General features: G+C 32.8%; 2 protein-coding genes and 1 long non-coding RNA gene across 3 annotated transcripts; all 3 read left to right on the top strand.

Annotated features, from left to right (window-relative positions):
* The first annotated feature begins 6,819 nt into the window (after positions 1-6,819).
* On the top strand, positions 6,820-8,529 carry LOC133031989 (protein FAR1-RELATED SEQUENCE 5-like). The gene has a single exon (XM_061105929.1). It carries the CDS (start codon positions 6,820-6,822, stop codon positions 8,527-8,529), a length of 1,710 nt encoding a protein of 569 aa, XP_060961912.1.
* Positions 8,530-10,800: 2,271 nt separating this feature from the next.
* Positions 10,801-11,837, top strand: LOC115707742 (multiprotein-bridging factor 1c). Its single transcript, XM_030635783.2, has one exon. The coding sequence runs from the start codon at positions 11,186-11,188 to the stop codon at positions 11,624-11,626; it is 441 nt and encodes a 146-aa protein (XP_030491643.2). The 5' UTR covers positions 10,801-11,185; the 3' UTR covers positions 11,627-11,837.
* An 8,194-nt stretch (positions 11,838-20,031) lies between these two features.
* LOC133030311 (uncharacterized) lies at positions 20,032-24,142 on the top strand. The gene is made up of 6 exons (XR_009684161.1): positions 20,032-20,581; positions 21,033-22,348; positions 22,530-22,628; positions 23,398-23,434; positions 23,544-23,602; positions 23,861-24,142. It is a non-coding gene; the product is annotated as an uncharacterized LOC133030311 (long non-coding RNA).
* Positions 24,143-24,825: the final 683 nt, after the last annotated feature.

Below are 24,825 nucleotides of genomic sequence, written 5' to 3' on the forward strand. Positions count from 1 at the left end.
TACGTCTTCCAAGGAAAAGTTAGTAGGGGGTTGGGTTTGTTGATATTACGTTTTTCAAGGGATTGAAAAAGTCAAATAAATAGCTTTAGGTTATTTGTAGCCGTACCTAGGGTTATATTAATTATTATTTTTAAATTTTTGTCAAGACTACACTCAACAATCACATCCACAAGTACTATATATACCCATCTACCTCTCCTTACTCCTTCACAATTTCGTATTGTTTCCTATCCTAGACAACTCACTCCCTATATGTAGACGTGTGTATAATATATTAAAAAAATAAATTATGTATTGTTGTTGCACCAAAGTGAAGATGTGTAAACAGAAGGATTGGTATGCACTGCAACCGTGTGTTGTAGGTGCATCAAGGGAATTTCAGCAATTCAATCAATCATCTCATAACAAATTTCGGTAATAACTCAACTCTTTATGTCTATTTATTTCAATAGTATAATATTACAAATTGTTTCTTAAAAATTTTATGTATGTGGTACATGTATATTCAGGAAATGTTGACGAAGGTTTGGGATGGGTGGAGTAGGGTGGAGGGAACTACTTCCAAAACGGCCACCCAGATATATCATCCTAGCGAACCTTAACCTCCCGAGTGGACAAGGCCACCGAGGAATGAGTGTTATAATATTTGACACAACGGTGCGCCAGACCCTTGAAGAAAAGATATGCGGGAGGCAAATGTCAGCGTTTTTTACAGTCTTAGGTCAAATTGCTTCCTCATGTAATAAGAGTCCCGATGTTATAGTATATGTACAAATTCATCTCAATACAATGTATGTTTACAGTATCAAATAATAATGATAATTAATCAATTTACGTACTAAAATAATTATGATAATTAATTGGTTGCATAATTTGTCTTTTATTTTTATTTGACGCTCAATCTGAAGATGTACATGGTTAACTGGTTTATATTAAATCCACTAATAAACAATACCAAAAATTAAACAACCGTATTTTACGGTATCTTGTCCCAATCAATGAGATATTAATTAATTATTAAAATAATTTTTTTTAAGAAAACTGTACTACAAAATATACATACAATATTTGACTTAGATCAAAAAAATAAATAGTACTATATTACTTGATTTTCTTCTTAATAAATTCTGTAAATTTATTACGAACAGAATTAGTTGAATAATTTAATTATAGTTTTGACAGATTTCTACGTAATTTTTATTTTAGGTTATTCAAGTGTATAGTACAACCTACTGATTTGACTGTATATGGAGTGATGGGAAAATATTATTAAAATGTTTATTATTTTAAAATACAAAAAAGGTCTTCCTCATTTATTTAAAATCGTTTTTTAGGGTTTTCAAGGATTTGTTGTTTACTTTAAGTGTTGAAATTATTATTTTATTATAAAAACGTACTTGGCTGAGTTTTACATAGTTATATGTCACATCATATGTACTGTAGGAGTTTTTATTAACATAAGACAAAAATTAAGTTTCATTGATATTAACCCAGTCAAAATTCAAAATGTATATTTAAATTAAAACATTATTTTCATTCATATTGACTTCAAAGGTTTGTATATTTAAATAAATATTTTTTATTTTATTAAAGAAGGTAATACATCGTACACATGTCAACTGATTATTGGAAATTAGTATTCTAATACAAACTAATAACAATTATTTTTCTCACAAATTGTACTAATTTCTTACACGTACAAACTGAACCAAACCATAACAAAACCGGTCAATAGGTTGGTTCAATTTACGTCTTTCAAGGAAAATTTATTAGTTTGTTGGGTATGTTGAACTAACGGTTTTCAATGCATTGACAAAATCAGGTTTATATTGGTGTCATATCACCCCATCTTTAGCCGTACCAGTTTGTATTAATTTTTTTTTTAATTTTTCAAAAGACTACACAGCACAATCACATCCCCAAGTACTATATATACCCCTCTACCTGTCCTTACTCCTTCACACCTCAATTTAGTATTGTTCTCTTTCCTAGAGAACTCACTCCCTTCCTGTAGACATATGTGTAGGGATAATATATGAAAAAATAAATTATGTATTGTTGTTGCACCGAAGTGAAGATGTGTAAACAGAAGGATTGGTATGCACTACAACCGTGTGTTGTAGGTGCATCAAGGAAATTTCAGCAATTCAATCAATCATCTCATAACAATTCTGGGTAATAACTCAACTATTTTTGTCTATTTATTTCAATAGTATATTATTACAAATTGATTCTTAGAAATTTTATGTACGTACTACATGTATATTCAGGTAATGTGGACGAAGGGTTCGGATGGGTGGATTAGGCTGCACGGAACTAATTGAGACGCCGCCAAATATGCCATCCTACCGAACCTCACCCAACCTCCCGCAGTCCACAAGGCCATCGAGGGATGAGTGTTATCATATTTGACACTACCGTCGGTGCGCCAAACACTGGACCAAAATCGACACGCGGGGTGGAAAACTAAAGTCATGAGTCATATAAAGCATCATGTGATAACAGTACCGATATTATAGTATATCTCAATACAACCTATATTTTCAGTGTAAAAAACATCGTAATTAAATTTATTTTGGGATAGAACTATGTTATGTACAAATTCTGTTCTATTGTGTATGTCTTTGTAACTGTAAACTTAAATTTTATTTGGAATGGAACTATGTTGACCGAATATGTGCCATTGAGTTTCACTATTTCCAATAAGTTATGAACAACACTTGCAATGTCAGATTTTAAAAAATAATTCCATAATAAAATAAGTGGATCAGCTAGGGTTTTCAAAGTACATCGTACACCCTACTGATGTGACATTATACGGATTAATGGTAAAAATTAGTAAAATAATGACATATAACTATCAAGTAATTAGTAATACCTTCGAAATCATTAATTATTATTTTTAAATATTATTTCATTTGAAATTTGAACTCACATCACCATTTGGTTGGGTTTTTCACATGCCTTTTTCCAATGCATTGACAAAGTCATCTTCATTGATAGGTTGTACAGTCTAGTCAAATCAGGTTTTAAATGTAAATAGTTAATATTAATTTTACCAACACGGATTCATAACATCTTCATGGTAATGGTAGTTGGGTGTTCACTTTTAATATTGGAAATTCGTAATGTTGAATACTTTATTGTAATCAAGATGTGAAAAATTGTAATGTGGTTCCCACAAATTAATTAGCAAATATATTTGGGACGTATTTCAATGTACGGCAGAAGCTGGATCTCCCATATCTCAATAAGTTCAAGTTTGAAAATAACGTACATCAATATATGTGCACAGTACTTGACATCGTAAATACAGTATGGTGCAATTATGTTTACTCAATATTTGAATTTAATGAGATAATTAGAATTTTTTGTCAAATGTAAACTATAATTTCGGACATATTTATTCGTAAAATACTTATTTTAATACAGTTTAAACCATTTCTTATTTAGGAGTTGTACTAAATTTGGACTACTACCCATTCTTAATAGTCCACGTTCTTATATTGTTGGGAATTATTTAAAAATTGTCCAAATATTGTAATCTTCTTAACCAAGTATGGACTATTTCCTCTAATTTTAATTTCTACATACTCACTAAAAAAACCAATTGTTGTCTTATCAATATTTAATTTTCTGTCTACGTCCCACAGTGTACTCACTGACGTTAAATGAAATATTTCCTATACTTTAAATAACGTACGTCAGAGATGTCACAGTGTAACGTCAAATCAAACTCAGTACATGCAGATCTCATGGGATTCCCTGATTTGAGTTAATTAAGATACTATATGCAAACACGAAATCTACGTATATTACTTAAGGAGATTTAATATTTGTTGGGCTCTAATATACTAATATCACATTTTTGTTATTAAAATTTGGACAACTGAATTAGGTCAGCTTTAATACGATAGTAGTCCCTATGATAGTATTACCCAACAAAATTAACAAAACTAAGTTAATTAACTATGATAGTGGTCCCAACAACGATTATGATGTCAAATTTTAATAAATTATTGACTACTGAAATGAGTGGATGTCATATCACATTTTTATTTCACCATTTAAACCATGTACTTATTATTTCAAGATGGTGATGTGACATTTTTATTTTTACTTTAATTCTGGAAATTATTATTTAAATCATAAAACCGTACGTATTTTTTTTTAATTAGAAAAATGTCACATCACATAGTACTTTCCCGATATTACTTAGATTTTGTTTGGATTTGATTGACCTTCTCCTTCTATTAAAATTGGTTAACTAAATGGGTAAATTGGGATTTTTGAGATTGTCGTAAGTGGATATTACCATTGTCAAAATTTATTAACTATTAAATGGTTTAATTGGGAAAAAAAAATCCATTATTATTACATGAACCCAATCACGTGTACATCAACCCACCAAACCACTATATAAGTAAAGGTTAGGTTATACAAACTAAGCATTTTTTCGAAACCCCGTTTTACTATTTCCTAAATCAAATGGACCCTTACCAAAACTTCAATCCTTTTGAAACAAGTCCTCCAAAATCCCCACCGCATCCTTTTTCTTCCACAAGACCCGTAGGTACACCGTCACGGAGTCCAAGACTCCGTTCAGCCTCCATGTCAGGATGTCCTAACTGTGCAAGGCTCGAGTCTGTTCTCCACGAACACGAAAAACTTATAAGGAAGGCTCATTTACGAGCCACGGAGGCCAAGCAGGAGTCATACAAACTGGCGGAACACTTGTACCATTCAGCCCACGCCATGCAAGAAGCCAACACTTCAAGAGAAAAATTAGAGGGTATCATGGATGACATTCTCGACTACACCGAGGTGTCCATACCCCACTACCCACTTCATGTAAAACAAGAATCACCATACACTACTCCAAGAGAAAGTCCTTCACGACCAAAGTCCCCGTTCAGAGACAATAGCCCTCCGTCTCAACGAAAGTTCCCTCAAGTTATAAAACTTGATTGAACATCCGTTCGGTTTCAATCTTGGTATTTTTTATACATATATACTGTACTTTTGTTACAACTCATCTCATATGGTCGTTGAATCAACTTTTTGTTAGGCCATTTAATGAAATTGAAGCACTTACCTCCATTATAGATGTAGTTGTTTGTAACTCTACTATATTATTTTAAGTTTTTTTTGCTTTCTGTTTGCAGTTGTGATTTCACAATGATTCACTTCACTTTTAATTCGACAATTAATTAATGAGGAAAGTGACATTAATACTCCAAAATAAACCAAAGTACAGATTTCATAACAAATACTGATCGTACAACATTATAGCTTGAAAATATAAAATAACATAACTTGGACACTAACACAGTGCATCATTTACTGTTTTTGGGAGAAGTATCCACTCCTCCTTTGTCTCCAACTTCTATATCATCTCCATTTCGGTCCTCACCTTTGTCAGTCGAATCTTTCACATTGTCCTGGTCGGGTGATTTATTTGCACCAGAGCATTCACCCTCATCAAACAGTGAGCAAACAGAATTAAGGATAGCCTCTTCATCATTATCATCATCAGAATCCCACATGCAGGGAAACTCATTAACACAGCAAAGTTCTCTAACTTGCTGCCCAGTGAAGCATTGTCCCGTTTCTCCATGTAGACATAAAGCAGACAAAGCTTCTATGAAAGATTCATAACGAATTATTTTTATGGACGCATCAGAAGTAGTGTTTTTGCTTACAGCATCTTCGTACCTACTATAGATACCTTCATTTGGTCCATTGAAAATAACCCAGTGTGGACCTGAACTCATACTTGATATATGTAATGCTAATAACTAAATTACAAGTTAATTTCTCTATAAACTTGATGCTGGATTGGAAAACGTCTCAAGTGTGTTATATAAGTCGTGGAGAATAACCCTATAGTACGTTTTTTAGTTAGCTGTACTCTATTGGGATGTACTCCATTGGGCACATCTGATGTGTCAAAAGAGGGGTGGTTAAATTTCTGAATTACACAATTAAATACATGTGTAGGCGTACGTAGTATGGTCAAATGTCAACATTATTCATCAATCCCGTTTTCCCAAAAAACCTAATGTACTACGGTACTGTTCTAACGTACAACGATGGTTTAATTCATAAGAAGATGTAGGTGAAGGGCCCATTAATATCAGCCCAACATATAGAAATGCCCAACATATATAAATGGGACAAACTACCCATTCTACTAAAAAATGTCATCACTTCAACCAAAAAAAAAACATCCTTACTTTTCAATCTTTATTTTCCACAAATAAAAAAATGTACTATTACTTTTTTCCTGGCGTACGAAGTGGTTTAATTCATTAAAAAAGGTTGGTAAAGGCTCATTCATATAAGCCCAACAATTTTAAATGTTACCACCAACCCATACAACTCAACAAAATTTCTAAACCCAAAAATCATACAATAACCTTATTTTCCAATTAATTTATTCAAAAGTAAATGTAATTGTACTATTTCACTGTTCAAAAGTACGAAGACAGTGGAATAGAGTTTCCAATATTTCAAAGGCCCATTAATATCAGCCCAACACACTTAAATGTGATCACCAACCCATATTACTCTACAATCTGAGGCATTCAATCTCATAAAATCTAATTTCACTCGACTCACCACTATCTTTCCCTTACTCTTCATCTCTAATTCTTGGATATCAATAACAATCAAACACTGTAACTCCACTCCAGTACATTAACGTCGAAGGAACAATTGGTTACTTATCAGTAAGTCCTTTTTTTTTTTATCTTTCTCGAAAACCATTCCTTACCTATTAACTTTATCATTTAATTTGTTAATTCAAACAGATACAATATGGAGGCCGAGTCTCAAGCAGAGAACATGAATGAGGAACAAACCTACGAATGGGAAAGCATAACAGCAGAGCTAAACATCACAAAACTAGTGAATGAGATCCAAATATGTGACGTCCTAGGCAAGAGTCTCGACAAACTGGGAAAATGGGAAGCATTCTACGAAATGTACGCGAAACGGATGGGTTTCGGCACAAGAAAAGATGATGTACGACGTTCTCACGGAGTCATCGTAATGCGCAGGTGGGTTTGTTGTTCTGAGGGTTACAAAAGAATCACAATAACGGAAAGACAAAGAAAAAAGAGACCTCATGATGTCACTAGAACCGGATGTCAGGCAGCATTACGTATTTTACTCACACAACCGTCTAACACTTGGAAATGCAAAGAGTTCAGCACAATACACAATCACGACCTCGCTTCATCAAGTGAGGTACAATTTTTGAGATCATACCGAGTAGTGTCCGATGGCTTGCTTGCCCAAGTTAGGTCGATGAACTCCGTTGGAATTAAAACTGCCAACATAATGTCTCATGTTGCTTTGCAAAGTGGAGGTTACGAGAGAATGCCATGTCAACTTCGAGATGTATACAACAGGGTTGCTGGTGCCAAGCGAGAAGAAAAGATAGAGACGCACTCAGAAGGAGCGTTGGGATTTCTTGATTGTCTCGTAGAGAGGGATCCAAATTTCTTCGTTGTATATCAGGTGGACGAGGAGAATCGATTGGCTAACTTATTTTGGGCAGATGGAAACTCACGTGTCGACTATGTGGCTTTTCGGGATGTACTAGGGTTTGATACCACCTACATGACAAATGAGTACAATAAGCCTCTCACTGTTCTCATTGGCGTAAACCACCATATCAACACATGCATCTTCGGGTTCGCTCTCCTCCTCCACGAGAAGCTTCCTTCCTATCGTTGGCTACTTCAAAAATTTCTCGAATGCCATGGAGATAAGAAGCCAAATGTTGTAGTTACTGACCAAGATGTGGCCATGAAACAGGCCATCATGGAACACATGCCTGATGTTACACACCGTCTATGTGCTTGGCATCTCAATACAAATGCTTCCAAAAAGGTTAAAGATCCGATCTTCTTGAAAAGATTTAAAGATCTAATGTACAACTACTACGAGGAGGAGGATTTTGAAGCAAGATGGTTAGACGTCGTCGAAACCCAACAACTAACAGATAATGAATGGTGCCAAACAACATTCGACACAAGAAAACAGTGGGCAGAAACTTATTTATTCGTTGCAGGAATGAGAACCACACAACGTTGCGAATCGATCAACTCAGCCCTAAAAATTTTTTTAGAGAATAATTATTGCTTGCGTGAATTTGTAACAACCATAGATATGACAGTCTCAAAGCTTAGACACAACGAGACTGCAAACGACTTCAAAAGCAGATGCACTCGACCTCACCCACCTAATCCTACATGCTTGAACACGTACTACAACCAATGTGCTGAATTCTACACAAGAACTATGTACCACAAGGTTGCTGAGCAGCTTGATTTAGAGAATAATTATTTTGTCATAAGTCAGGAGCAAGAAGGAGAGTGGCAGATATACACCATTGGAAAGTTTCAGCATCCGGAAGTCCGATACCGAGTTCATTACTGTGAAGCCAACGAGCACTACACTGTAGCTGCATGCTATATGAAAGTCAGGGGTACCCTTGTAGACATTTATGGGCTACAATGAAAAGATTAAACATCAGAAGAATACCTAATACTCTTCTCATGAAGCGATGGAGTAAATCCGCGAAGACAAATCTTCACCTACATTTTAACCCCCCGGCACAAGAACAACAGCACATTTATGAGATGGCTAGGTTTGGATCTCTCAGCTCATTAACTTATAACTTCACTTTCTATGCAGCAAAAACAGAGGATTCGTACACGCGTGCAAAGGAAGAGATTGAACGGCTAACTCTAATGTTCAAGGAAGAATTTGAGATGAGTTCCAATCCAGAAGGACAGACACCACAACCTGGAAGATATCGTAACAACCCCAACATTATTAAAGACCCTGAAGTTGTGAGAACAAAGGGTACGGGAAATCCAAGGGAAGGACCGAACGGGGAGCAGATCCCAAGAAACTCAAGACATTGTCGCATTTGTCGCTCATCAGGCCATGATTATCGGCGGTGCCCAAACCGTCAACAGAATACTGGATCTCAGGGGCAACAGTCAGCACACAATCAACCAACAACTGACTCATTCAATGAACACTCCAACGCGTATTTCCCTGAACCGCCTTCCTCCACACAAGAATCATACTATGGTCATTCATATATATAACTAGCTATTTTTAACCGTTGATGTTTTAAGGTTTATGACTCTAGTTATTGCTTCAAAAACTCTACATTTATATACTTCATGTTATGTTTGTCGTGTTTAAGCTATTTATCTCAACAAATCTCAAATTTATAATTAATGAACAAATAAATTATTTTACCCAAGAAAATTCAATCTTATAAGGTCAAAATTTCCATAGTAATTAATTTTTTTTATACACAATAATAAAAATAAAAATAATACACCAACGTAAAACTCAATATATACCAACACATAATTTCATAATTTATAACAAATTATTCTTAACAATGTACTACGAAACAAAAATGAATGTACTCTGTACATGATATTTTGTACTCGGTACGTGATATTTTGTACACTAATTTTACTAAACAGCATGCATAAACAATTAATGTACTCGGTACGTGATATTTTGTACTCAACTACAATTCCAAAATTACATACATGATGTAAAATACCAAAATAACCCCACTCCGACAACATGGACCCACTGCCTACAGTATATTTGTACAATTAACTGCCACGAACAGTAAAGCTGTTGTACTTTTTCTTACTTTAACTGACGTGAACAGTAATTAAATTGTACCTTTTTATTTTTTAATTAAAAATACAAATGTACAACCGGTTACCAAACCTAGAATAACCGGTTGCCAACTTAATTAAATAATTAAAAATTAAAACTATTCTAACGTGGGACCTACCTGCCGTACACAGATTGCAATCCGTGTTTTGCACATATGGGCACAAAATCGGCTGCCTATATATATATTTATACAAAAAAAAAAATAGACATTAAAAATAGTAGTGAAGAGATCCAAAAAATTTCACATAAGCTTCAAACACACTCTAAAAAAAGTATCATTTATAATTCTATGTGTAACTAATTTATTTGTTTATTTGGATGATTTTAGTCTATATATCTCAAATTATATACTTTTTAATTTTTATAATTCGGTTATACCAAGTAAGAATATTTGGATTGATGTAGTTATAACAGTATATATATAGCTTTAGTTGAGCATGAATTGTCCATTTGATTTTGTTTTAAGTTTAGATTTTACAATTGTATTTGAATACTTAGCTATATATATGTGGATCTTGAGTTTACCGGGTTAATTTGTTGAAAATATATGTTTACTGATTTGCTCAAAACAAATATACATAAACACATATATTTTGTTGAATCCAAATATACATAAACACATATATTTTGTTGAATCTATCATGAAGTGCTATGAGATTGATGAGAGGCTTCAAGAAAAGAATGATATTAAGATAAATTTAGAGAACATTGCTTTGTTATAATATTATTTGGAAGCTATCATATTTCTTGTTTTTTATATTCTTTCTTTCATATGTCCAGTTATATGCCTGCTACCCCTATTCTTTATAATTTTATTATTACCGGCTCGAGTTAAGTGTCCGTAGTAAGTGTGTAGCATTATTATTTTTTAAATATATTCCAAGCTAATCTCCATTCTCCTCTTCTCTTTCTGCAAATTTTAAATTTGACTTTTCACTATTGATTTTTAAATAATCCCACACACTAATTAAAATTAGTTTTTAAACTATTTTCAATTATATGATTATTTATTGAATCTTTCTCAATTAAATTATAGAGCACCTAACTATACGTGCCTTGTTCTAGTATATATATAAACTCTTATTTTCTTAGTAGAAGAAGCTTGGGATCCAAGAATAAAACTTGGCGACCAATTTATTTTCCTCTAGAAAAAATAAAATAAAATAGCCAATCAAAAATGGCCACGTTACTATGATTCGACTGATAGTTTTACGCGCCTTTTTCTTTCGTAACCCCCAAACAGAGAATTATAGAGAAGGTTCGAGAGAGAGTTGAGACTGAAGAACCTTCCAGATTCCCCGTCCGCTATATAAACCCCTTTCATTTCCTTCCTCTTCTTCAATCACTCTCAACCTTTCTCTAGCTTTATCTCTGTAAATTGCAAGAAAACTTCGTCTCTTTCAACCCAAAAAAGGAAAAGAAGCTTTCTTTCCCATCTCTCACAAGCCCAGTAAAGATGCCGAGCAGAAATCCCGGAGTCCTAACTCAGGATTGGGAGCCAGTTGTTCTCCACAAGTCTAAGCCGAAGGCTCAGGATCTACGAGACCCGAAGGCCGTGAACCGTGCACTCCGATCAGGCGCCGCTGTTCAGACAATCAAGAAGTTTGATGCCGGAGCCAACAAGAAGGCCACCGCCGCACCAGTCGTCAACGTGAGGAAGCTCGAAGAAGGGACCGAGCCTGCAGCTCTGAATCGGGTGGCACCCGAGGTGAGGCTAGCGATTCAGAAAGCGCGGATGGCGAAGAATTTGAGCCAGGGTGACTTGGCCAAGCAAATCAACGAGCGTCCTCAGGTGGTACAGGAATATGAGAATGGTAAAGCTGTGCCGAACCAGGCCGTGTTGGCGAAGATGGAAAGGGTTCTTGGCGTCAAGCTCAGGGGAAAGATTGGAAAATGAGTTACGATCGATCAACGTGATGTTAAGACAAAATTGTGAATTTCTTGAAATTCGAATAGCTATGTTTTTTTTTTTTTTTCGAGTACATATAACTATAGTTTTTCTTTGTAAGCATTGCTAAAGATCTAAGATTCTGTTAATGGAAGTAATTAGATTGTAACGATATGGATATAGTAGAATAAATCGTAATCTTGCCAGAATCTTAATCGAAGATTTGTGCGTTGATTTGATCTTTGATTTGGATAGAATAGAATAAGTCTCTCCTCTTTGGATATAATAGAATAATTCTTACTTCATTGTCTGAGAGCATCTCCAATATATTCACCAATTATTTGGTGTCACACAGTGTAAAAAATTATTAAAAATATATTTTTTTATTATTATATTAATTTTTATTAAAATAAATATTTTTTTAATAATTCTTTATTTAAATTAATTAAAAATAATAATATTTTCATTAAATTTATATATAATAAATTAAATAATTATAATATACAGGTTATAAAAAAAATTAAATTAAAAAATCTTATATTAAAATAAATAAAAATACATTTTAATTTACACAATAAATTAAAATTTAATTTTATAAACACATAATAATATAAATATATATAAAAATATAGAAATTATTGTATAAAAAATATAAATTGACACTTTATTTATGTGGACAATATTTATATTTTTTATGTAATTTTAATTACCAAAATACAGAGCTTAATCCATATTTTTAAAGTAAGTCTAGCCTCGCCTATAAACACAAATTATTCTTGGATCAGACATGTATCAGACTTAAACGGGCTAGCTTGTTTTATATGAAATGACCAATTCATATTTATCAAATGGGCCTACACAGGTGTATAATAAATTGCCATTTTTTTTTTACTTTTTAAATTAGTTATATTTTAAAGCACAAATAGATTATTTCAGTTAAAATTAACTTCAAAATCACAAAAAAAAAAAAAAAAAAAAAACTACAATTACATGTTTAATAATTAAATTAATATCACTTGTGGTCCATTACTAAATTTTCACATAAAGTTGTACATAATATTTAACATAATCTTATTTAGCCAAAAAAAAAAAATTTAACATAATTTCGATAAGAAAAATTATGTTCGTGTCATATTTTTATATGAAAAAGTAGATGAATTAATAACAAAATACATTTAAATAAAGCACTTTTATATAAAAGAGTAGATGGATGCCTAAATAAAAAATTATTTTATGGATTTAAATTAGTGTTTTATGTCGAGCTTACGTGTCGTGCTTCTATGCTAAGAAATTCGTATTTTTGTATAGTGCTTTCGTTCTTTTTATGTCATGTCGTGCTTAAGCCTATATAGAAATTTGATTATTTATACATACTAATGGAGGAAATTAATTTCCTAAACTTATACATTTCAAAATTTTAAAAATAGGTCCACTTTACATTAAACCCAAAAATACTCCTCTTATTTTTCAAATCCCACTTTTCTCTCTACACCTCTGTTCTCTCTCTCTCTCTCTCTCTCTCTCTCTCTCTCTCTCTCTCTCTCTCTCTCTCTCTCTCTCTCTCTCTCTCTCTCTCGATACGTTCAACCAGCCCTTTCAACATCCCAACACACGGCAAACTACCCCGTAGACCCCCACTGACCCACGATGCACCCCCAACCAGATCGGGCACAATGTCAAAGGTGAGTCCGTGTTTCGTTTTTTAGAATCTCAAATCTGTGATCCGGGCAAGGTCCGATGAGGTTAATGAATCTGTAAGTTTGCGAGGTAGGAGACGTAAGTCCGATGGGGGGTCCGATGGGGGAGATTGATGGGTCTGATTGTGTCTGATATGGGGTCCAATGAGGGAGGTCCGATTGTGTAAATGGGGGTGATGTAAATGGTGGGTATTTTAGGGATATCATAAAAATTGTCATATCCTACAAATATTAGTTATTATGAGTTTAGGGGAAAAATTTTAAACACATGTAAGCATAAAAAATTAAATTTCCCAGCCTATATTATTCGTGTCGTGCTTGTACCTATATTTATTCATACCACACTGGGTCCAATCTCATATTCTTTCATATCGTGCACTTGTTCTCGTACTAATTTTGTAGCGTGCGAAAAAATCTGATCCAAATGTACAACTTTAATCACATCAATGTAATATACAAAGAATTTAATAACTTTTTTTATTATTTTTTTTTATAAATTTTAAATTTATTATTATTTCTTTCGACTTAAATGTATATTAAATTGATATATTGTGTTCTTATCTTTCAAATTTTATCGAGTGAAACTGTGTTCGTATATAGATAATGTTATTTTTTTTCCCTTTCATATAAAGCCCATAGGTTGTAGTTTATAGAGTACGTTGGGAATGCAACCAAAGTCCCGCATTGGCTAGGAATGGGAAGAATTATGGGTATATAAGGATGGACACTACTCCATTAGTATGAGGCCTTTTGGGAAGGTGCCCAAAAATAAAACCGTGAGGGCTTAGGCCTAAAGCGGACAATATCATACTAATGTAGGAGTCAAGGTGAGGTAACGGCCCGACAAGGTGGAAGAGCAGGGCCCAACAAGTGGTATCAGAGCCAAAGGTTCAAGCGCTAGGATAGTGTGATGCATTTGCGATTTCTGAAAGATACCCTCAATGTGATGACCTCGCGATTGAAGATCTATATGGTGCCTTGTATCGAAAGTCTATCTGATATGGAGGTAGTCAGGTGGCGTGTCTCGTTGATGATTACGACGGTACAAGATGGAGAGATCGATGTTAGGACCTGTGTCGAAAGTCTTCCTGACAAAGGTGATGGTCAGGCGGCGAGTTCCCTTGGTGATAGTGGCGGCATAAGGTAGTTTCGCTGGAGGGGAGGCCACGAGTATGTGGTCCTATGTTTGAGGGGAGGATTGTTGGGAATGCAACCAAAGTCCCACATTGGCTAGGAATAGGAAGAATCATGGGTATATAAAGATGGACACTACTCCATTAGTATGAGGCCTTCTGGGAAGGTGCCCAAAAATGAAACCGTGAGGGCTTAGGCCCAAAGCGGACAATATCATACTAATGTGGGAGTCAAGATAAGGTAGCGGCCCGACAAGGTGGAAGAGCGGGGCCCAACAATATGAACCTCTTTTTTTTGTACAATCTATATATTAATATAAAGGAAAACACAAATGAAATGAAGTGGCATCCTCTATAATCACTTTTTAGCTATTTATCTATTTTATTAGGATTTTAGTAAATTAATATTTTCTTGAGTCAGTATAACCTCCATAAGTGCTTAGTTTATTGCAACTAACCTCCAATTCTAAAATTTTAGTGGTAAAACCCCCAAAACTCGTGTTCTGTTAGCAATTTAACATTTCTATCCATTTGTGGGTGTTAAGTGTCATGTTAGAATGTCTACGTGTACACAGTATACACGATGCACAATTTTATTGATCTATGTAATTATTATTTTTTTAAAATTAAAAAATAAACCATTAAAAAAAACAATTATATTTTTTCTTTTTCTTTTCTTTCCTCATAATATTTTCATATTTTTTTCTTTTTATTTTTCTTTTCTTTCTTCTTCTTCATCTATCCCGACGCCTCCTCCTTCGACCTCCTCCACCGACTCCGAAGCCCCACAACACGCAGGCGCCAACTCTGAGTCATTCCATCTCTCCCTACGCAGCGGCCATCTTCTGCTGTCGGTCCTCCCCGTGGCTATCCTCCATCAAACTCGAAGACCCAAAACCCACTGCAAACCCTCCCCGTAGCTATCCTCCATCAAACCCGAAGACCCAAAACCCACTCTAAACTTGGCCTCATTCTTGGCAGTGATTCCCCTTCTCTTTTACCATTCCCCTTCTCTTTTACCAAAACCCTCCATCACTCCCTCCCTAAATAGCCATGAGCATATTTAGTTTTCTTGTTCCTATTATTCACTTTTTGTTTCCTTTACGCCATGAATAAAACCAGGTGGAAGAACACCATTGAGAGACCAAATCATTGGAGCTATTTGGTTCGTAGCCAGAGTAGAAAAAAGAGGGAACAAAGGTCAAACCAGATCTGATTCTTGTTGTTGGAGCTATTCAATCCCTTTCCCCAAATCTGAACGAGAGAAGAAGCACCAAGATTTTGAATATGGTTTGCAGCTTTTTTTTTGCTAATTGTTTGGGATTTGGAATGTTAAAAGAAAGAGTAATTTGCGGCATAACCTCCATAAGTGCTTAGTTTATTGTAACTAACCCCCATTCTAAAATTTTGGTGGTAAAACCCCCAAAACTCGTGTTCTGTTAGCAGTTTAACATTTCCGTCCATTTTTAGGTGTTAAGTGCTATGTTAAAATGTCTATGTGTACACAGTGTACACGTGACACAAATTTATTGCTCAACATAAATAATTATTTGAAAAATAATTTAAAATTAAGAAAAAAATAAATTTTGAAATAAATAAATATAAGACATAATTAAATTCAAAATAAAAAAAAAACCTAATTTTGAAACCTAAAATTATCGCACAGCCACATCTCCCTCTCAGCTGCATCTCCCACCCTCTCCCTCTGTTCATTATCGCACCTCTCCCTCTGTGCATTATTGCACAGCAACCCATCCATTCTCCGACCACCCCAAAAACCCATCCACAGCCAAAATACAAGCCAAACCACCATTTGAATAATCAGGGCCGGCCCTGAGAATTTATGGGCCTAAGGAAAATTTTATTTTGGGACCCTTCAAAATATATAATTTTTTTTTTGAAAAAGAGTGTTTTGGGATTCGAACCTATGACATTGTATAATATGTCATACACCTTAACCAACTAAGCTATGAATATTTGTTGTTTACAATACACTTAATTTTACTTAAATAAAAGCCTAATAATTTTTTATTTTTTAATTTGGGCCCCCGAAAGGTGTGGGCCCTAAGCACGGGCCTAGCCCACCTATGCCTAGGGCCGACCCTGTATATATATCAAGTAGATATGGGAAAAACTTATTTATTTGATCATGTACGTAGAACACAAAGTATGAGGTTTTCATCACCTCATGATCCTCATTTTAATTTTAACGATGTACAAAAACCAACAGAAGAAAGGAAAAAAGGAACACTAATAGAACTAAGGGAAGCAGTGAACAAAATGCTAAGAAGTCTCTTTAAGGGTAAAAAAAAAGTAAGAGGAAACAACATTCTGAGAAGCCTGATCCAAATCCTGAGGCGGTGGATGAGTCCACGAGGGACGGTTATCACTCGGATCATTTTTCTAATGATCCTATTTATAATGTAGCAATATATGAAGAAAATGATTATCATAATTTTGAATTTACTCCTAAGGAATTTTCATTCCCAGTTGGCGATCTAGACAACCAAGATGGTGATTTAAATAACCAAGATCGAAGAAAATTATTTTGGTACTGAACGTGTAAATAAAATTTTGTTATAATATAAAGTATTTTTTAGCTGTTTTTTAAAATTTTCTTAATAGTCTTAGTTTTTTTTTTTTTTTTTTTTTTTATGTAATTTTGTTCAAATTAGTAATTTATTGATAATTTAATTGGTTAATTTATATTTTTTAGTTCTATACATTGTAATACATAAAGGGAGCATGGCCGGCCCTGAAAATTTATGGGCCCTAAGGCAAATTTGATTTTTGGGCCCTTCAAAATATATAATTTTTTTTGAAAAAGGGTGTTATAGGATTCAGACCCATGACATTGTATAATATGCCATACACCTTAACCAACTAAGCTATGAATATTTGTTGTTTATAATACACTTAATTTTAATTAAATAAAAGCCTAAATTTTTATTTTTATTTTGGGCTCCCGAAAGGTGTGGGCCCTAGGCACGGGCCTAGCCTGTCTCTTCCTAGGCCCGATCCTGTGTATATATCAAGTAGATATGAGAAAAGCTTATTTATTTGATCATGTACGTAGAACGCAAAATATGAAGTTTTCATCATCACATGATCCTCATTTTAATTTTAACGATGTACAAAAACCAACAGAAGAAAAGAAAAAAAGAACACTAAAAGAACTAAGGGGAGCATTGAATAAAATGCTAAGAAGTCTCTTTAAGGGTAAGAAAAGTAAGAGGAAACGGTATTCTTAGAAGCCTGGTCCAAATCCAGAGGCGATGGATGAGTCCACGAGTGACGGTTATCACTCGGATCATTTTTCTAATGATCCTATTTATGATGTAACAATATATGAAGAAAATGATTATTATAAGGGAAGAAAATGATCATTGTTCAAATTAGTAATAAATTGCTAATTTATTGATAATTAGCAATATATATTTTTTTGAAAAATAGTTTTATGGGATTCGAACCCATGACATTGTATAATATGCCATACACCTTAACCAACTAAGGTATGAATATTTGTTGTTTACAATTTACTTAATTTTTACTTAAATAAAAGCCTAATAATTTTTTTTTATCTTGGGCCCCCGAAAGGTGTGGGCCCTAGGCACGGGCCTAGCTGGCCTATGCCTAGGGCCAACCCTATATATATCAAGTAGATATGAGAAAAACTTATTTATTTGATCATGTACGTAGAGCGCAAAGTATGAGCGCAAAGTGTGTGTGGGCACTCACTCTTTTCACTATGTGGCTTCGGTTTTGAAGAGGGAAAGAGAGAAAGATGGTTTCGGCTAGGGTAGTGAAGGAGGCTTTGAAATTTTTACTGAAGGAATGAGATGCATCATCTTTTCCCTTAATTAAGTCATCACTACTTATTTATAGGAAACCACCTAGGGTTATGTTAGATTTAATTAGCATTAAAATAATGAAAAAAATAAATGGTAAATTGCTATTAGAGTGGCCGACCATGGGTTGGATATTGGGCCCCACTTTGCAATTTTGTCATTTTCTCATTTTTCCATCTTATTTTCTCAAAAACGCCAATTTTTCAATATAACCACTTAAATGCCAAATCTAATTATTTAATAACTAAAAATTAATTATTAAATAATATTGTCATTTAATATATTTATTAATTGGACTTATCAAAGTCTCTTAATTAACAAATTAACCCTAGAAACTCTTTCTTCACAATCAAGCCCTTGCTTAGTGAAAATTCATAAACTAGACATAGTCTAATTCTAGAATTATAATTGATTAATCAAAATCAATTAACTGAGTCTTACAAGTATTGTCTCAACTAGTATGGGGACCATGGGCCTTTATATCTGAGCTTCCAATAAGCAGTTCTAGAATTTACCAAGTAAATTCACTGACTTATTAATTCCTTGTTGCATCCACCATAGAACTTGAAATTGCACTCTCAGTTATATAGAACGCTCTATATTTTCCACGATATAGATACGCTATTAGTTATCCATTGTTATAATCCCAATAATCAATGATCCTCTATAGATGATTTACATTGTATAGGGATTAATTTACCGTTACACCCTTCAATGTATTCTATCCTTAAAACACTTAGCCACTTATAAATGATATTTCACTTAGCCATCTCTGTTTAGCCAAGCTCGAAGGAAATCACACTACAAGAAAATAAGTTTTCAGCGACTAGATTTTTTGTGACTAAACTAACTTAGTCACTAATAGTTAGATTTTGCGACTAATATTTAGTCGTAAATATTTTTAGTCATGAGACAATGTTTAATTAGAACCAAAAAAATTAATGACCAATTTTTTAGTCACTGTTTGTTATTTTTAGTGACTAAAATAGTATTTATAGTCACTAAAACTTACTATTTTAGTCTTTGGCGCCAAATTATAATAGTAGCGAGACTAATAATTTTTGGTGACTAAAATTATTTAGTCACTAAAAATTTTAAAATTTGTGACGAAATAGTTAGTCATTAAAAACTAATGATCTTTTACAACTAATATACTAGTCTTAAAATAATTTATTTTTACAAGTGTTAATAATTTATATGTACCAAGTAATCATTAAGTTACCTTAAAACATAAGATTACTTATTACTATATTGAATATATCAACTACAAATTTAATCCTTAAAAAAATGTACGATTATTATAAATTATATTTTTTAAAATAAAATATGTATATAGTTATTGAATTAGTAGCAAATATATAATTAAAAAAATTAATTTTACTAACAAAATATCATAACAAATAGTTAAGTACATTAATTTTGCTACTAAAATTTTGTTGCAAAATAATTTAAATTGAATTATAATTTTTAAGTTGAATTTATTTTCAATATTTAATTTTAATTAATCTTGGCATTAAATCACAACACTCTTATTAATATTATTAATATAATGAAAATATAATATGAAAATATTTTTATTAAAATATTAACTAATATATAAAGATAACAAATAATATAATTATTTCTTTTTAAAAAATATAATTATTCATTATTAAAAACAAACTGATACACAATATTCATTTACTAAAAATTTTATTGTTGGCGGTAAACTCTAAATTTTCCCTCTGTATTTTCAATTCCCTCATTAACTACCTTAATGAGCCTTCTATGGCACAGTTAGCACTCTCTCTCGTCTTCTTCCCCAAATTAAACTCTGTCTCAGCTTTCTCTCACAACTTCATCAGCTCAGCTCACCCTCTGCACCTATCCTCACCCCGACAGACTCAACCCACCCAACCATAACCTCTGCTTCACACACAACGGCGACGGTGGCCCAACCCCAACTCTTATCTCTATTCGGAGACTCCAACCCCATTCGAACCCTAAACGAACCAAAGAGGTTCATTTTCTCACAGCCATTTCGCACCATATTCTTTGGCTGTCTAGGGTCGATTTCGCACCCAGCCCGTGTCCTCCGTCTCTTGGCCCTTAGATTTCGCACGCCCACTACAACAATTTTGTTATATATCTAATAATGTTTTGACAAATAATTTCAATTTCTAATTTGATGAAAGCATAAGTCTCGTTTCTCTGATCTATCTCTCTTCACCCGGTCGCTCTTCAATTTCTCATCATCGTCGTCACCATCAACATCGCCATTGCTCCCAATCTCAAGCTTTGGCATGGGTAAGTAGTTCCCCGAACTTTGTTTTGCAATCTCTACTCATTTATTTCCCAAACTGTAACACTAAGCTTCACTCTTGTATCACAATGTCTTTAATATTTATTTTTGGTTTTTTTGGTCAGTATTGATGAATTAATTTGATATTAATTAATAATTTGACCGTAGAAAAAAACTAGCAAGGTAGCTAGGTAGGTAGTACTAAGTGATCCATGATATGGTTAAAAATTCATTTTGTGGATTAATTTAATTAGGTGTAGAGGAAAGTGGTTGGAATAAATTAAAAATTAAATCAGCTTCTAAACAAGACTTTCACACGTTGACTATGACAATGGTCATACAAATCAATTTAAAGATGCTTGATCTTGTGTTATATGAGTTTTTGCATATACTTACATGTTCTGTTTTCACTTTTCTTACATATTAATCTTAAATTTCAAATTGACCCTTTTGCAGGGCTGCAATCTTTTGTAAAGTTATCAGTTATGAACTCTAAGGTGGCTAAGTTTGTAAGGTTAGTTTACTCAAATCTTACATATTATCAGCTAAATTTCCTCTAATATTATATTATATTGGGCTGCATTTTAGTTGTTCAATAAATATTCATTATACAAAACTAACCATTGTGATTGTAAATTTCCTTGTACAGATTTGTGGAGTATAAATCTGATAGGTCTCAAAGTTATGAGAATAACTTATAGCCTATTAATAGTATGTAATTAACTTAATAGTCTTATGGTCTTCATGAGATTAATAGATGACTATATATATGAGATTAATAGATGGCTATATGAGATTAATAGATGACTATATAAGATTGAGATGAGATAACTTATAGCCTATTAATAGTATGTAATTAACTTAATAGTCTTATGGTCTTTATGGAACATATCATTGAACTATATGCCTTGTCTAGACATTTTTTATTGTGTTTATGTGATCTTTTATTAACTAAGGTTGAGTCAAAGAATAATTATATGTTCGTGTAGTTATTTCTGTGTTATGCTAGACCTTCTTTAAATGTTCGTCTAGAGCGTATCTCATGAGATTGCTTCATGAATGATGGTGCACTAGCTGAAGTTATCACTTTATATGAAAAAATGGATGATTGTAATCCACTAGATGATTGAAACCAAAAAACAGAAGTGACAAAAAAGGGAGACTGTCATTTCAGCGAATGAGGCAAGAAATTCTTTACATTTTCATGAACAATCTCTAATTTTATGTTTTTTAAGTCTATTATTTTCTTTATAATTTCTCTTTTACAGATCTTTCACTAGTTAATTATATCTCTTGAATGTTTAATCCTTATAAATTATTATGAAACTACATTTATAGCTCTTTGTCATGTGTAAGAAATTACAAAATCTTAATTATTTGCCTTAAAAATTTGTCATGGTCTTTTTTTTGTTCAAATATATTAGTTACTATTAAACTTTATTTTTATTCCATTTGCTATCTTTTGTTATAATGTTTAAAGGGGAACATGAACATGACAGATTTGGTCATCCAAGCATTACCCTTGACTATTCGTTATCTAAAACAATTTAGTTTTGAAAGGTTATTTTCTCAAGGGGTTTCTTTTAGGCCCTTATCCAACAACTTCGAGATGACCCTATCTGCCAATGCAATTCAACAGTTGGAGGTATATGCTCTTTTATTAGTTATGTTATAAACATTGTTTCTATTTTGAAGTTTCCACATGATGATGGTTTGGACTGTGAATTGCTAATATCGGCAATCTTCCTACCTACTAACTGCAGCCTCTAGTGGTATGCTTTAAAATTGTCTTTGGTTTACAGTAAATTGTTTCAAATAATAATGCATATTATCTTCTCTCATTCACAACTTATACAATCCTGGGATCTAAAACAAATTATGTTAATCAATTATTTAACACTTAACTTGATGTCTTATATTTAGCTTTCATCCTTTAATTCCTTTCCCTTTCAGATTTTGCAGAACAACAATGATTGGTCCGAATTGGGCTCTTTGTTGCAGTCCATGGATCACACTTTTACTATATTTGGTTCAAGGCTTCTTAGGCACCGGGTAAGGCTTGTATCTTGCTTTAGTTTTCAAAAATTTAGGAAGGGCACCTGATATCAATTAATTTGTGAGAATTGTTTAGTTATTGAATTTTGTAGTTCATTGCAGTTATTTAAGCAATTTTACATGCTGGAAAACAACTTCAGCAACTTTATAGTGAAGTAGACAAAGAGAGTAATGAAAATTTCAGCATAACAAATGTGTTTTCTGAGCTGTTAAGGAAGTTGATACTAGCTGTATCATCACCTACTATAATTACAAAGTCTAAAAAAGATTGTCTTCATTGTTTATAAATTAGTTTTGGATATATTTTCTTTTTCTTTGTTTAATTTGTCTTAACAATAAATAGTTTATTTTTTATTTTTAATTTCTTTGCTGAAACTTCTTGAGAACCCATATCCATTTATAATATATGTTCTTTTATGCATGCATTTTGTTGATATTATGAAGTAATGCTCTGGTATGTATAGTTATTTTATGAGAGAAGCACATCCACTCTATAGTTTATGGTCTTGTTAAAAGTTGATGAACTCAGGTATAAATCTGTGTATTATGGGTTTGAATGGCAGTACGGTGGTTTAAATCTGTATATATGTTAATTGCATAATTCTTAGTAATATGGTGGTGATGGTGCAATGGTTTAATTTTTTTTCGCTTCGTTTCATAACTGAAGCAAAAAATCAATTAGTGTCGGTATGGAACAAGATGCCAGGACACATTTTTGATGCTATTAAATAGTGAGTGAGTTTAATGAATTTTTTTAATCTTGTAGGTATGGAACAATGCTTGACAATGTCATTAGTCTTAAGGTAGTTAGATTTGATTTTATATATTAATTTTCATTTAATTAAAGCTTAATGTTGAGTAGCTGTTTCGTTGTGATACCCAAATTTTTAATGCTAGGCCATTTTGTTCCAGGTAGTTCTTGCCAATGGAGATGTCAAGACAGCATCTCTTGCATGAAAGAGTGTTGCAGGGTAAGTTTAATTCATGGCAATATTACTCGAAAATTAGTACATTATAAAAAGGAATACCCTTTCTTGGTATAGAGACAATATTTTTGAAAGTCTTAGCATAACAGCCAAGAATTTTCATTTTGTGATAAATTATTGTAGTTTATAAATTTATTGTTCAATGTGAGTGCCTTAATGATTATATCGACAATTATTTTCTTTCATAGATATTTACTAACAGATTTATGTATATATATATATTTAATTTTTTCAAAATTTCAGTTGTTGACTTTGAGAATAAAAATACAACATGGTTGTGGACTTGTGGTGCTTAGAGATCATCTTTCAAAGTGACTCCCAATAAGCAGTTCAAGCAATATTGGCATCACAGATCATGCCTACATATCCAGCTCCTCAGAGAATGTTTTAAGAGTTTGAGGGGCAGGTGCCTTCACTTTTTTTTTTTGTTTGTTTATTGCATTGCTAGTTTCTTTGTTGTTCATTTAATTTAGTTTATACTGGGTAGCTTATTTTATTTTTTTTGTTGGTAACTCTGATTCATTCAGTTTGTTGTTTTACTGTTTATGGACAATGTAATTCAAGAATTATATTGTAACTGAAATTTTTATAATTGACATTGTAATTTTTTATGTAATGAATAAATGTGTATAATGTTATTTAAAAATAGCTTTGAATAATTTGTTTTTAATATATACTTTAAATGAATATACTCTAAATTTAAAAAAAAAAAAATTATAAATTAGTTTTTATGACTAAATATTAGTCACTGAATAATTAATTTACGTAATTCTTTATTTATTATTGCCAACTAAACTATTTAGTCACAAAATATTACACTTTCCATGACTAAATTTTAGTTGTTAAAGTTTACTTTTTTGGTGGTTGAAAGTCCATATTAGTATTTATGTGACCAATTTATCAATCTTATTGTGACTAACTTCAATATATTTTGTAACTAAATTTTAGTCATAGAAAATAACATTATTCGTGACTAAATATATTAGTCACTAAATCTCTTCTACGACCGACTTTCAGCGACTAAATGGCGACTAAAAATAATTAGTCATAAAATATTTTGGGTGACTAATTAATGAGTTTTAATGACCAACAAAGTAGTCAGGGAAAATGGGTTTTTTTGTAGTGTCATCATTTCACTTCTATTCCCTGATAGAAGCTATAGATTCCATATCTATGTTTAGTGCTAGCTCCCACTCAATTGCACTACC

Source organism: Cannabis sativa, chromosome 1 (assembly GCF_029168945.1).
Source record: "Cannabis sativa cultivar Pink pepper isolate KNU-18-1 chromosome 1, ASM2916894v1, whole genome shotgun sequence".
Taxonomy (NCBI): domain Eukaryota; kingdom Viridiplantae; phylum Streptophyta; class Magnoliopsida; order Rosales; family Cannabaceae; genus Cannabis; species Cannabis sativa.